The 16,451-nt window shown below is 39.9% G+C and overlaps 1 protein-coding gene across 1 annotated transcript in view; it reads left to right on the forward strand.

The window, feature by feature from the left end:
* TEP1 (telomerase associated protein 1) overlaps nucleotides 1-16,451 on the forward strand; it is a 2,704,809-nt gene that overhangs the window by 440,715 nt on the left and 2,247,643 nt on the right. The window contains exon 4 of the mRNA XM_044058078.1: nucleotides 2,438-2,509. Within this exon, the coding sequence (XP_043914013.1) occupies nucleotides 2,438-2,509 (72 nt within the window). The remainder of the gene's footprint in view (nucleotides 1-2,437; nucleotides 2,510-16,451) is intronic.

Raw genomic sequence — 16,451 nt, forward strand, 5'->3', positions numbered from 1 at the left:
AAAAAAGAACAATTCATAGATCAATAGTTTACACATACTAAAAATACTAAAAAATACAAATGTCCATATGTAACTAAAAACCATATGTTAAAACCTTTACATCTGTCTGTATATCAAACTTATTTAATTTTATTTAGTTTATCTTTCAGTACTGGCTTTATTGTCGCACTTTCATTGAGACCAGGTGGAGTGTGGTTTAAAACATTATCCACTTGTTTTCAATAAATTCTCTGTGGTTCTTCAGGTCACCTCCTCTTAAGATTTCCTGTATATTTTGTAAAATGAAAAAGCAAAATTCATGTGATGTGCCTGTTTGTTTAATATGCCTATATAATGCATTTGTGTCTAGCTGCCCTCTTATGTCAGATATATGCTTACAAATTCTCTCTTTGAACTTTCTATTTCTTTTACCTATATAGAAGGCACTGCAGTTCAGGCATTTTGCTGTGTATGTTATGTTTTTAGTATTACATGTCCCATGGCATCTAAGATGGAATAGTTTTAGACTAACTGGGTGCTTAAAAGTTGTTTCTGTGGAGACATACCTGCAGTATTGACAACTGTTGCATTTTTGGGTTCCATGCTTGGATATAGATGCTGTGTTTATATACTTGACCTGTTCCTTATAACATAAAATGTTTTTCAGATTTCTAGATTTTTTATATCCAAAGGTAAGCTTTATCTACTCCTATGTCTTTATCAGTAGGAATATATTGTAACGTGTACCAGTGTTTTTTAATAATACCCTGTTTTAGATGAGTAGAAACTTCATAAGGTAAAACACTTAAAGTTGTTTTTGTGTCTTTAACTTTATTGTTGCTTGATGAAGTAATATGATTATCAGAAAGTATAGGTTTAATGCTGTATTTCTGTTAATGTATTCATTACATTATGTTTCTTATTGTCTCTTCTTAAAAAACATTGGCCATGTTATTAAACTGTTTATCCATATTGCCTCTTTTTAAAAACTATCGGCCATGTTATTAAACTGCATATCCATCTTTTCTTGTATTCAGTCTAGCCACACGGGTAAACTAATTTTTCACTACATTTTTAAAAACATGAAGAGGATGCATACTATTCTTGCACAGATATGTATTTTTCCTAACATCTTTCTTAAATAATGTTTCAATTTTACCAGTGGTTCCCTTAAACAATCGAAATATTCTTTGCTACTTGCTTTGTTAGCTGTATAAAGTGATTAGAAGTGAAACAAAAAATTATACTGAAAGTTATTGGAATTACTTTACATTAGTTAATAATAACTAATGAAATATTAAAAGAGCAATTTTGGTGTCATCTAAGCTGATTACTTCTTCCCTTAAATGGAAATGTTCTGGAAATTTATGAGCAAGTCCTTTTTTTACACCACATAACAATGAGCAAATCAGTGAAAAAAAGGTGGCTTGCTGGAGGTGTAAATTGGAAACTAAGGCGGATTGGTCACATATGTTTTTTTGACTGCATAGCTCTTAAATCCTACTGGTACATTATTAATCTTTTCTTTCACGTGTTATTTTGTGATAATTTTGTTCTAACTAAATCATTGATCCTGTTTAATATACTGATTCCTGGCTCTGTGAAAAAATAAAATATCCTTTGTTATGGTCCATTTTGGCTGTTGCCGGGAAGGTTATAACTAGAAACAAAAAGTGAGACTTTACCATGTTTTATGGAATTCAGGAACATTGCAACTGAACTTTGTCACTTAGAATTAATTACCATTAAAACAAGATGCATCAGAATTGCTTCATCTTACAACCTGTGGACTACGCTCAAAGAACTGTTAGACAAACAGTTATCCATCAGTTAAGAGTAATTGATTTCTTTAAAGGACTTTTGAAATTCTTAATTAGTAGACACTTTTGTAAGTACGTTAGTTGTTTTTTTTTTCTTCTTTGTGCTGTTATTTACATTTCTATATTGCATTTTTGTCATTGATTATTAGCTTATAAAAAATCAATAAAAATTCTTAAAAAAAAAAATACTAAATAGGAGAGATTACTGATTGGGGGATATGGGTGGCAAGTGAAAGGAGGTTACTTTGGTTGGACTTGATTACTACTACATAGCAACTGTATTGTGGCCATGATTTGCATTGCCTGAGGTGCTTTTGCAGTCTGACAGCAGAGTGGTTTGTAGAGTTCTGAGACAGAAAAATACAGGATGGGATGGGTCATTTACTTAAGGGCTGCTTGCAGCACCTGAGCGGAATTCATAAACCCTGGATGTTTAGGCAGCATCTTCATATGCTTGCAATATGTTCACAATGAACGCAGTCATTGGCTGTCAAGTCCCCCTTAACAGCCCTGAGAAGTTCTTGCTGTAAGGAAAGGTCTTAATAGGAAGAATATAATATTTGTAATAGAAAATTACAGTTCAACATTATGCTTTTTGCTGTTTTCCGCATTGAAATCAATTTTGTTTTCGTCTACAGAATGCAAACAAATCAGACGCCTGGAAGAAAATGAGGTGCCTGAAAACACTTTTCCGTGGTTATGAAAGCAGTGTAAGTAGACTTTTTCTTATCATTTTTAGTTTTATGTAATTATTTTTATTTTAATTTGTTAATCTGTTAAACAGATAAATCTTTTAAGCTTCAGTGCCATTTTATAGGGGTGATCCAGGGGCACTGTCTAGTTGTGTCTTGCACCATACTGCTCAACCTGCAGACATAAATCAAAAATCTGGACTGTGGCTCTTAAAAATTAGGTACATCTGGACAGAAATCTGGAAAACTGATTAGCATGTTATTTGCATATCAAAACTCCTCCCACTTTCAGTAAAATTATAGAGTATCTCCATTTAGAAACGCAAGCTTAAAAAAATGTGAATGACAGAATGATGCAAAATAAAAAGACTGCCACACTATCTATTCCAAAAAGTCTTTCCTTGAAGTTACTTTATAAAAAATTCACTGCACCACAAGGAAAAGAGAATTCCTCATTGAAATCAATATGTAATTCTGATAAAACTGTGCATTCTTATAAAGCTGATTGTTACACAGGTGGGACAGCTCAGCAACTTTGCTATAAAACTGTTGTTGAGAAAGAAATACTGTAGCAGTGGAGTACTGCCGCATAATTCTTAGACTCAAACTTGGGACACTACCAAAAGTGATAAAGAAGGCAGTACAGTTTTATAGTTAGGGAGCTTGATTCTAGCAGTTTCCACAAGCTTTGTAACAAGTCTTTCAACTAGACAGTGCTCCAGAATTACACCTGTAAGTAAGAGTTGTGCCTAATAGACTTATCCAAGGTTAACAAATGAATAAAATCATAAAAGAAAAAAAAATACATTAAGCAAATGAGATGCATTATATTTCACTTCAACATAAATTGTCTGTACTGGATTGTAGCTGGTGTCATTTAAAGGAAAACTCCGGTCTCGAGCACTATACGACTCAACTGCAAGTGTTTCTTTATCCCTGTAAACTCATCCCAGCCGTCTGTGGTTACCAGAATGCAACAAGAAGTTTGTTAGTTCTACATATCTCACTTTCTCTAGCGTAGTGCAGTAAACCCATCCCCCATTCTTTAGTATCGCATCCTTTGAGTTGGAATAGGTCTCCCCAGTCGTGACGTACCTTCGACACAGTCAAATCAGTAGTTCCCTCTCCTGCTGATCCACCCACACTGTGACGTTGCAGTTTATCAGCTAATTATAAAGGTTTGCATTACTTTGTTGTGGAACTCTATATTTCATCCACTGTTTCTTTCCGGAGTAAAAGCAGTATTGGATCAAGAGTTTCCTCCAGCTAATCTGCAGGCAATGTCCACAGAGAAATACATTACTTGCTAACTGTATGGGTAAGTACGCTACATACAAATTTCTGCCGCAAACTAATTATGTCTTGTTGTGGGTCTGTGCTGCAAGGCTCACAGTATTTTCCTGGTTTTGTTTTACCGTAGGTTCTTTCACTCCACGCTGTCTCCATTCACCATGCTGCAGTGTGTGCATGTATGTGTATGAGTGTTTCTGCCTGCATGTGTGCTAGCGAAGCATGCCTGAAAGCAGTATGTATGTGTGAATATTGAAAATTCTGGCTTTGACTGTGTGTAAATGTTGAACATACCATGCCCCGAGTGTATGAGAGAGAGAGTTGCCGAGGTATGAGAAAATGAATAGTGCGTGTCTGAAACCAGTATGTCTCAGTGTGTCTGTGTGTATGAGAGATGGGGAGGGGAGTGTGTTACATGCGTCTGAACATCTGTGAAGTCTGCCCAAAAAAAAGAGCATCCATTACTTTTTTTAATCCTTTCACTGCTTGTTTCATCCATTTAGCTGCGCGGTATAGATCTAACTGTAATAAGCCGATTGGATCGCTTACAATGTATCGATCGGCTTATTACACTCAAGTCCTTTTTATTTTTCCCGGGCTCTAACTGAGGAGGTGGGGTGCTGCCAATAGTTGTGCCATGCATCTGTTTAGTGTGCCGGAAGGAAGGAGCATCCACTATTTTTTTTTCTCTAGAGTTATTTCCTCCTTTCACTAAATGCTTCTGCCACTGACATTTTTCTGCGCCATTTTATCCTTCACTCATTTTTTTTCAGCCATTTAGCTGCGCCGTATAGATATAAATGTAATAAGCCGATCGCTTACAATATATCGATCGGCTTATTACACTTTTTTTTTTTGTACTCTTGCTGAGAGGGTGTTGTTTCATAACTGTCAACTTTTGCCCCCAACTTGCAGGACAATATGGACGTTCCTGCAAAAAGCTGTAGAGTCGAGTGGTTTTCAGGTGGTTTGCTGTGTGTATGTATGTGTATGAGTGTGATTCTCCTGATTGCATGTGGGTTCGTGAATGCATGCGTGAAGGCAGAGTGTCTGTGTGTGTGTGAATGCAGAAGAGACTGTGTAAGCATGTGTTTGTGTATGAGACAGCGATGAGTGTGTGTGTGTGTGTGTGTTGCAGAGAGCGATGCATGAGAGCATGAACAGTGCGTGCGAGAAAACAATGTGTGTGTCTGTGTGAATGCATAACATGCTGTGTATGTGTGAATGAGAGAGAGTAATGCTGGAGAGAAAGAGCGAAGTGCTTGTGTGAAAGCAGTATGTGTGCCGGTGTGAATGCAGAATAGGGTTTGCATGCGTGTGTATGAGAGAGACTAGGCGATGTTTGGGATTCTGAACAGTGTGTGTGTGAAAAGCCGAATGTGTGTGTGTGTGTGTGTGTGAATGCTGAACAGACTGTGTCTGTGAGTGTATATGAACGAGAGAGTTGCCAATGGTTGAGAAAATGAATGATGTGTGTCTGGAAGCAGAATGTCTGCGTGTGTCTGTGTGTTTGAGAGATGGGGGGGGCATCCATCTGCCCATTTGTTTAGTCTGCACAAAAGTGCACCATTGTCTCTCTTTTTTTATTTTTTCCATTTAACGAAAATTTAAAGTTTGCATCAGCCACTGCAACTAAGAGCATTGGGCTGTACATAGAAATGTAATAAGCCGATCGCTTACAATGTATCGATCGGCTTATTACAGTGAAGTTCTTGTTTTTTTTTTTTCAGTAGCTCTTGCTGAGGGGGTGTTGTGCTGGATCATGCCACAACTCTCAACCTCTTACAACCAAAAATCTGGACAGTGCCACAAATATTGAAAGCCGGACATAATGGGGGAGAGGCCCAAAAATAGGGGCAAATTTTAAATGTTCTTCTGATACACTTAAAAAGTTGCTAGAATAACAGGATTTGTGATACCATGTATTTTCTGAAGGATATGAAGTTTGAAACTCAAATGCATGTCATTATTTAGTGACTTTAGTTCTAGTATCATCGCAGTGATTTGTCAAACAAATGGAATTTTTTGAACAAGAAGTGTGTGTGTCTGTCTGCATCTGGTGTGTACCTATGCAGCCATGTGCTTAATTTATTTGAAAAGGCATTCAACCATAAGTCATTTTGCATAATTTGTACACTATAGTCTCTTAATTCCACCGTGGAAATGATTATGTTTTTATATATTTATGTATTCTTTTTTTAGTGTATGGTAGACAGTACCAGAATGTATTTGTAGTGGAAACTTGTGTGGGTAAAACAGTAGTACTAATTCCTAATGATATTTTCTACTGTAGATTGAGCTGCACTGTCTTGACCTAATTTCTGGGCCACCTACATAAATGTAAATGTTATCACAATCTGAATAAATACAGTCCTCTTAGTACAAAACTTAGATTATAGTTCCTGTGGAAATCAAAATCTGCATCACAAGTGACAATGGAAAATACCATGCATGTGCAAGCTGCAGACAGCAGAAATGTGTTCACAGGCCCAGGCTGAAGGCTGCAGCATGGAACCAGGATGTTTAGGTCCACATTAGCCTACCACAATGTAGAGTTTCATGTCACAGTCTGTTCACAATTACAAGCATGAAGGTGTCAGTAGCTTATTAGGCAGCGTACATGTTTATGGTGCTGGAATATCTAAAGCTGTGGGTTCCATTCCCACACCAGGCAGTTGGACTAATTGGTAATTACTGACAATGTAGTGCAGCTTAAGAGGGTGCTACACTAATTTATGCTCCATGCTTTGGATGAGATGCTAAACTGAGGTCCTCTCCACCTGCGTTTGTGATACCTCTAGTGAATGAAAAAGATCCCACTGCCAGTGCCTTCCACTCTATTTATATTTCTATAATATGTACAGCATTTACGATACTTTCAATATTTTACATTTCACTGACTTTAACATCTTTCATTCTATCCCCCATCCTTTTCTCCACAAATGCCTTTTTATTTCAGCCTACACATCTTCATAATTCCTATTTTCATTATAGAGTTAATTACATCTTCCATTCCAAAACACCCATATCACCATCAGTATTTTATTCCATTTGTCAACTTCATGCTTTTCTTTTTTTATATTTATCATACAATATTATATCCATCCTTATCTTTCAAAAACCTTCTCACTTATACTAATTTTTTCCAAAAAATATCATTCTTTATACAACCCCAAAATTAATACCTTGTAATGTCTTCTTCATTGCAATCTTTACATTTTCTCCATTCAATTGCTTTACATTTCATACCACTTTTTACAGGCAACGTATCCAATAATAATTTCTGAAAAATCTCCAGCCTAGTAAAATTTTTAAATCTTTCCCCTTCTATTATTTATTCCTTTTTTAACCTCATCCTTCTGATCTTTCCATGTATATATTATCTATTTCTCCATTATCATGTTATACAATTCGTATTATTTTTTAACTTTATCAGTTGTATTGTCCATGACTGAATCTTATCATCATACTCTTTTTCCATCATCTCCTTCTTTTTACTTCCTTCCTTTCTTTCTCTCTTCATTTTTCCATCTCTCCATATTTCTCATACAGTATTTCCCTAAAAGAAACACTTTCCACCTTCATATTTCTATACCCAAAATGGTGTATAGACACCAAATATACAACTAGATTTTTTTAATTTAAATATCCTTCTTTTTGTTATGTACAATTCGCCATGTAACTGGGTTGAGTCTTTTTTAACAAGAAACATCTTCAATAAATTATAACTTGTGACATAGGCAATCATACATTTATATAGATGAAAACAAACCATTTTGATATAATTTTAGTTGCAAACATTATGCATCACTTATAATCTACCCAATCATTGTCTGTCAAACATTACATAGCTCATTCAATCCTGCCCTCTTCATCCTCTTCCAAAACAAGTATTGTACCCACAATTCCCAATTTTTTTCTATGTAATTTGCTCCTATCTTTATCTGAAGATCTAATTTCCAGTTATTTCATCTCTGTTACTATATTCACTACTTCTAGTTCAAGGCCTTACTATGTCTAAGCAATTCTAATTCTGTATCATAGGTGTGTACTAGACTACTGGCCCTGGAGCCTTCACAAGCCTCACCCTTAAGTGCTCTGGCATAGTGCTTCCCGACGTTGGCTCCCATCGCCTGCATCCAGTAGCGCCACAGGATTGATCATAGCTCAGAAAAAATCATTCCTTAGTTACGCCAAACTGGATTGAGTCTCGATCCCCTAAATGTTTCTAGGAAAAATATATATACTCCTCAAATATCCCAACTTTCCCTGTGCACGCGCGCGCATACGAGCATGTGTGTGTGTATGTATGTTTGTATATATGTATATATATGTATATGTATGTGTGTGTATATATATATATATATATATATATATATATCTTAACATATAAATCTTCTTTTAAAACTATAAGTTTTCCACTAATTAACTTCTTAATTTCATCCAGAATTTCTCTCCATTTTTCTTTTACGATTTCTTCATTATCACCTAACATAGCCTATATTAATTTTTGATCTGAGAAATCTACTCTTTCTACCTCACCTGCACTTCTTTCATGTCAGCTGAATACATTGCATAATCTATCTCTAGTTTAAAAATCCTCCTTTAGTACATCTGCTTTCTACTTTTTCGTGGTTTCAAGTTTCCTCATTCAATCACTTCTTTTATCACCGTACATCATGTATTATTCTTCCTTTTTCTTTTCTTACCTTACAATTTAAGCTCCCAAGTATTCCCAATGAATTGTTTACTATCATATATTTTTAGTTCGTCAGACATGTTTGTCTATCTGATATGTTTGTGCATGCATATATTGCTATTACCCTTTCATAATTTTCATTTGTTCTCGAGTCACATACCATCACTCTTCCTGGTATCACAGTTGTTACATCCAATCATTTTATTTCGCCCTCTCAGTAACATCCATAACCAAGAGCATGCTTCATATCCTGCGGACCTTGTAACTGTTCCCATACAGCTTCATTTTCTTTTCATTTTTATGTAACACACCTTGTATCCAGTAAAAATAATACACCTGTGTTTTTCTTCTTGCACCATTCAACAACCATTAAATCTCTTCATTTCATTTTGTTTGATTTACATTTAGTCCCATAATACCTAAAATCATCCTTTTCCCTTTTTTGTGTCTTTTTTGTCCTGTTCTTATTTTTCTCTTTCTCCTTCTCGCCTTCCCTGCAAAAGATTTAAGTTCTTTCTGCTCTTGTTATTCTCCTGTTTCTGAGCCAACATCTTCCTCTTCTTCACTTGAAAACCAGCCATGCTTATTTTTTGTTTGTAGTCAAATCTTTTCAAGTGTTATTCTTTCCCCTTGCTGTTTTTCTTCACACTGAATATTTCTCACTTTCTTCCTCACTTAAATCAGCTATTCCACTTTCTTCCTGAATATTGTTATCTTCACATTGTCTTTTCCCTCTAAGTTCTTTTTCCATGTACCCTTTCATTTTCTATTACTGGCCATTCAAACTAAATATGGCCATACTCATTACATATCCCACAAAAGGTTTAGAGTTCCTAGCAATATAGCCTTAATCCCCACATTGCTCACATCTTCATTTGTGCATTCTCGAACAAAATGCCGACATCCAGGGTCCACTATGTATAATGTAAGCCTGCCTGGAAAGAACTATTGTATGAAATATCTTTTGATTGTATATCTACTACTGTATAAAATTGTTTGTTGTGGAGCTTTTCTCCCCGGGCCTCCGCTGTAAATGGACCTAGTTCCAGTCTGACTTTCCTGGTAAACAAAAGTAAAATAAATAAACATTTCTCCCCTCTTTTTCTGTCAGGACATGTTCTTGACTAAGTCAGAAGCATGTTAGCAGAGTATGGCTATTACTTATGAAGTATGCAGATTTCTGATTAGACACACAAATACTATTTTGACATATGTATACTGTTGATTCATCAGGTTAGAAATTTATATTTGTAACTCCTTCTGCCATTTTGGATTACTCCACCTGCCGTTGATAGACCATTAACACAAACTTTATGTCCATCAATAGTTACTGAGAAGGCAACACAGGTTCATAGGTGGTTACTAGTCTAACTATCCTGAAAGGACTTTTTAAGCTAAACCATGATTTCAAAATATGCTTGGCAGGTTATAATACCACTCCTTTTACAGAGATTATAACATGGAAGTGAGTATTCAAGCACTTACAAGCTTCCTCTTTCTAATAGGGATATAGGTGGCAGACCAGAGTTAAATTGACAATTATCCATCCACTGACCCAAGTTGTCCAAGACTAAGTGCAGGCAGGAGCTATGCTTCACATGGATGTGAAGCCTATTCCTGAGGGAGGGTAGTCTTGAGACATATACCTGTCCCTCCAACATGTCTTATGTAAGTTGTAGACTAGGTTCAGGACCCTATATCAAGTGTTTCTGATGCTATTTGTTTTATATATGTGCAAAAGGTCCATAACGGCTGGATCAGAGACAGCTTTGGAGGTCAGGCATGCATCACCCCTCACCAATGTGTAGGACACCAATTCAGGGATAAGGCTTGGAGGTGGTCTGCATACGACATGTTTTCTACACCATGTATTCTTTTTGCAAGAAACTTCTGAGGATGTTTCAGATGTTGCATATACATACTCAAGTACTCACTGATAGATCCACTGTACTCAGCTCTCATTGGACCAATGATATCTTTGGACCTGGATGACATACTCGAGCATACAGGTTGAGCAACACATAATGAATTTCTTACTACAGTCAGTAGACACATGGTAGTCAAAGGCCTAGTCACTGTCTACATGCATTCCCAAATCCCTGACCCGAGTGTTAACTCTTAGGGGTGTATTATCAATGTTGTAATTTCCAGGGCTGGTCGTCTTTCTGAAAGATACTATTATGCAGTTTTAGCATTGAGTTTTAGACTGTGAATCATGCACCACTAATTAGCATGTATCAGGCTTTCCTATAGGATATTTGTGTCATTGGTTGATTCTGTGATTCTGCTTAGTTTGCAATCATCTCCAAACTTGGTCAGCCGGAGGCCATTGATGTAAGTCCTTGACTTCAGAGAAGTAGACATCAAAAAGTGGCCCCATCAGTGAACCCTGGGAAATTCCACTAGCTGCTAGCTTATTTGTAGATATAGACTCAGCTGTCCTGACTTTTATGTCCTATCTATGAGCCTGATGGTTACCCAGTGAGTGACATAGGGGGTCTATACCTAGTTTCATAAGCATGTCTACAGAGTGTCTACAAAGGGGTGTTGTGTTGAATGCTTTGGCCAAGTCAAGGAGACAGTATGCACCATTTTGCCCTCATCCATTGCTTTGGTGACCTTTCCAAAAAATCCACCAGGTTAAGTAGGTATGTCCTGCACTTGAACAGACCAAACTGGGTTGTATAGAAGGCTAGAAGGTTTTCTCTGTTGTTGTTTATTGTGTCAATGATTATTCTTTCCATGGCTGTACGTGTGAGACTAGTCAAGCTTATGGATCGGTAGTTTCCCAAGTCCAGGAATGGCACTCCCTTGTCAGAGGCATAACAGTTGCACTTGGCATTCAGGTACAATTGTTGCAGTGCTTTGGCTTTGAAGAACACATTGAGGACATGTTCCTTACTGACAGCTGAGGGACCTGTAGTTGGTGGTATTTCCTGAGAGGTGTCTGGGGGAGGAAAGCAGGGTAAATTCAGACCTGAGTTTATCAGCCATTAGATTTGCTGCATCTTTAGAGAAATACGGCTTTTAAGCCTATCTGTCCATGGCTGATTTTTGAGGCCCTGGATTCTCCTGGTGATGAACCTCTGATGGTGTCCTGGTAAAAGGAGGTTTGCAAATATTTATGTAAGGGCGTATCCTGGTTTTGCAAGGGAGACTCTGGGTTGGGTCCTGTTAGTATGTTGTCCGAAGTTTCTTGCTCTTGCTAGACTTTATTTACCATATCAGCTTCCTTCCCTTGTTTGAATGTTGTACTTTTCTTGTGCTGCACTTTTTGCTTTACTTTTGAGTTAAATGTACGGTACTCAAAGTTAGCATAGTCGCATCAAGGAAATCAAAACAAATTAGAGGAATCTAGCAAGTTGTGAGCTGCAGACTGAGCCATGGCAGCCTCTTCTTACAATCTCCTTATCTAGATCCTTACCACTAAACATTCAAAGGTTCTCATTGTCTGTATAAATCAGCATCCTCACCAAATGTTACTGTTTTTTCACAGACTTGATTTCTCATACTGGGCCTTTTCATAAACTTGTTCTACAGTATCTGTCTACCTCTCTTATATACTACACTAATTCGCATAAATGCTTGTGTTTACTTCTTTGCATTATTGATTTATTGCTTTGTACTTGTAGTGTGTTCTTGTATAAAAAGAGTCACATTGAGAGCTTTTCTCCTCATGACTCCAGTAAAAGTAGATTCTTCCCAGTTGGATACTTCCAGCTAAATAAATAAAAATGACTCACTGAATGAATGACTACACGTTGTTCTGATTTCTATGGGTTACATCTGTGAGCCAGTTTGCAACCCACCTAGTGATAGAGGGGTTGGTGCCTAGCTTAGTGAGCTTTTCTATTATTCCAGTGTTTAGTTAGTACAGCTGAGAATTGGATGCTGCAGTCCTCATGTTACTGAAGGCTGTAAGCCTCCTAACTGATGTTTTGTGCAAAATTCACAGATTTCCTTCTTAGTTTTGGAAACACCATAGCATAACTTGTAATGTAACAATATGAAGAGCTCTATTTGGCTGAGTAGTGTCGGTTGCACATTAACAACCCAATAGATGAGCAGTTTAACATGACTGAAAATATGCACAAAGACAGGAGTGGCTCAAATCAAAATTACTAATGCAGATAAAGGAATATAGATTTGCTAGATAATTTTCTTTGGAATTTGAGAAGATGATAGTAAGTTAAAAAAAATGCATCAGTTATATGCATAATGCGAGTGATGCTTAATTTCCCAAAATATGCAGTAGCCACTCTCCCAAAAAAAGTCTTTCACTGCATGGCATGGACTGCACAATACAGTGAGTTTTCAGTACATTCTTTTACTGTGCCATTATCATGGAGTCAGGTTTGCAAATTACTGTTTCGCTGTAATTTAAAAAAATATGTAGCTGAGTAGAATGTCAGTAAATTACAGAAACTGCATGCCACAAGACAGCTGTTCCTCAGAAATAAATGGGAAATTAAAAATAAGTTACATAAAAATGTTTTGCAGACATAATTAGGGGTATATCAAAAGTCACTATTAATAAAACACACTGAAATAATCAAGAATTTTCTGAAACATACTTTGAAAATATTAATTTGAAATTGTTTAAATAAATCTTTCTGTTACTAATTCTTACTGCAGGCAGAGGGGAAGAAATTTAGATTGGAATTCCCTTCCTTTGTATTCTAGCTGTCAATTGCAATTACAGATGTAATGTGATCCTATCTCGCCTACATTCTCTACAGATGGGTTTGGAGCCGATCCTCGGCTCCGACTCGGCCGCTATACAATAGAATGCAGTCTCTTATTGGCTGAGTTACCTCATATCCCAGGATGTACCACTACCAGTTCCCCAGATCTCATTTGCCGCTTTCCAGCATAGACGTGGTCTTGGACTTGGCTGAGCTAAGTACCTTTAGTCAGAAAATTTTTTCTGTCTGAATTTTGGTAAAACTTACCCAAAAGCTGTTTTAACAGCTATTGTTGTTGCGTGATTGGTTTTGATAGATTTTTTGTGGTAAATTGTGTTTTGTTTGTTAGTTAACGGTCCCGTTTAAGTTAGAGGGGCCTAGCCCTACCTAGGCGTTTAAGTTAGAGTCTAGGTTGTCTGTGCTAACTTGTTTTTTTCTTGTGGTCGGTGTTTAGTTTTTAGAACCATGTCTAAAGAACATAGACCATCCGGTTTTAAAAAGTGTATTAAATGTAGTTATAAAATGTCTATAACTGATGACCATTCCTTATGTGTTTATTGTTTAGGTCCCAAGCATCTGCAGGAGTCCTGTAGCGTTTGCCACGCTTTTTCCTCTCGTGTCCTCCAAGAGAGGAAAAATAAGTTGATCTTGAAAGGGCTTATTGCCCCTTCCTTTGAGGAAGCCCCATCTTCCTCTTCTTCACCTTCTGGGAAGAAGAAAAAATCGTCGGCTCCGACCAGCCCGTCGGATCCGGCAGCAAAAAAGTCTCGGCAGGCTTCTCCGTCGGCTCCACGGACTTCGGAGCCGAGGGCGGAACGGTCTGCCTCGATGTCTCCAGCCTCGACTCCTCTGGTTTCGGAGTCGAGAGCTCGGGCGTCGAGAGGCGTGTCACCTTCATCGGCTCCACTGCCTTCGGAGCCAATGGGGGTTGCCCGCTCAGACACTTCTCCTTCGGTGCCGAAGTCCACATCGGCTCCGAGGGAAATTGCAGTTGTAGTGGAGTCTCCCTCGGTGCCGATACTTCTTGAACCATTACGGAGCCGGTCCCCCAGTCCTTCGGAACCGGCGGAGAAGTCAACTCGGACCCGGTCGGTCTCTTCTCGGTCATCGAGGATGTCCGATTCGGACGTAGACAGGGTGCTTCAGAGGCTCTTTCAGTCTCCAGTCTTCGCAAAGTTGATTTCGGCTCCAGCCCAGTTGGCTCTGGAGCCGATCTCCCATCCTGCTACATTGATTCCTCCTCCAACAGCCTCGGCACCGTTGGAGTCGGTGTTGGTGGAACCGGTGGAGGTTATTGGATCGGTTCCGACTCTAACTTCAACCCCGTCCCTCGGGTCGGGTTCGCACGTGGACCTCCTCTGTCGGCCCCGGGGACGCCAGACCGATCTTTTCAGTACCGAGCCTCCCTCTCGGTGCATCGGCTGCAGGGGCTCCGACTGCCGTTGTGGTCTCGGGGGCTGGACCTTCCCAGGACTCTGGGGGTCCAGCCTTCGATGCCATGAGAAGTGCCTTGGCCAAATCCTCGGTGGCCACTAAGACTTTTTCACCACCACCTTCCCTGGGCATGGAGACTGGCGCCTCTGCAATCCCCCTGTCTCAAGACAGCGGATCCCCTGGGCCTGAGGTTACCCCCATTGGGTGTTCCCTTCTTCCTGGAGGTTCCTCCGACACGCTTTCGGAGGAACCTCCCAGGAAGAAACAGTGTAAGAGGAAACACGTCGACTCCCCTGATGAGTCTCTCACCTCGGATACTGACCGCGATGATGCGGAGGGGTCCCCAAAGTCGTCCTCAGAAGATGTCTCCTTTGCGGACATCTTAGAGATCCTCAAGCAACGAGGCGACTGGCAGTCCAAACCCCTTTCTGCTGAGGAGTCGGTTTTCCTCAAGGCCTTCGGGGCTCAGCCCTCCGCCTCCTGGGTGTCTCCGCCCTTCGACGAGCTTCTGGATTTGATCTCTCAAAGGGCGTGGGAACACCCGGATTCTGTGGAACCGGTGCCAGCTCGTCCCAATAAGTTCCTCTCGGCTCCCCCGGACAAGGACTTTTTGTCTAAAGGCGTGGCTGTAGATGCTATGGTGGTGGCATCTGCCACCCAACAAGATGTGGCAGAGGCTTCGACGTCCGTCCATCCTCCTAATAAAGAGTCTAGGAGCATGGATCGGTACGGCAAGCATACCCTTTCTTCAGCGGCCTTTACATTAAGGTCTCTGAATTACCTGACACATTTCACCAGACTACAGAGGGACCTGATCAAGGAGCTTTCGGATACCTTCTCTGGTAACTTACCTGAGCAGTTGACCCAGACGGTTAACTCCCAGTTGGCTACCCTGTCTTCATTATCTAACTCGTCCATGAGGCTCATTTCTTATGCGGCCGAAGGGGCGAGTAGGACGGCTGGAACAGGTGTTGCTCTACGGAGACAAGCCTGGCTACGCCTGTGTCACTTTGCGGAGGCCTTTAAGTCTTCCTTTGCCGACGCCCCCTTTGATGGGTCCTCACTGTTTGGACCCAAGGGTAAAGGACACATTGACTCGCTGCGAACAGGAGGGTAAGACTTTGACTGCCGTAGGAGCCCGGTTTTCCATTCCCTTCAGACCTTATCCCAAGGCTCGAAGAGGAGGGAAAATGTGGTTCCGCAAGTCTCAAAAGCCTTACTCGTCGCAGCAGAGCGATTCCCCTCCTAGAGGCAGAGGAAGGGGAAATTTTTCAGGGAGACGCCGTCCCAGAGGCAGCGGAGGCCCCCGCAACACTGGAGACCGCGAGTCATTTCGTGGCTCCTCCTCCTTCCAGCACCCCTGAAGGAATACCCGACTGTGCAGCTCCGGAGCCAGTCGGGGTCGCCAAGCACCTAAAGGCCTGGGAAAATATTACTCAGGACCAATGGGTGCTTCGAATCATCGCCGGAGGTTACACCATCCCCTTTGTTCAACCCCCTCCACCAGTCCAAAGAATCCCGGACCCACCACCCAGTCAACGGGATCATGCAGCCAACGAAGTATCAAAGCTGCTTCAAAAAGGGGTCATCCAACCTGTCCCCGCAGACCAGGCCGGATTAGGGACTTATTCAAGATTCTTTCTGGTGCCAAAAAGACCGGGGACTTGAGACCCATTTTGGATCTCAGCAAACTAAACCGATTTGTAAAAAAGTCCAAATTCCGGATGGTCACTTTGCAATCCATTCTCCCACTTTTGGAGAAAGGTGTTTGGATGTGCTCCATAGATCTCAAAGATGCCTATTATCACATTCTGATAGATCAGGCGTCAAGGAGACACTTACGCTTCAGCCT

The sequence above is a fragment of the Protopterus annectens genome, chromosome 16.part0, assembly GCF_019279795.1.
Source record: "Protopterus annectens isolate FY-2018-M chromosome 16.part0, PAN1.0, whole genome shotgun sequence".
In the NCBI taxonomy this organism is placed as follows: Eukaryota; Metazoa; Chordata; order Ceratodontiformes; family Protopteridae; genus Protopterus; species Protopterus annectens.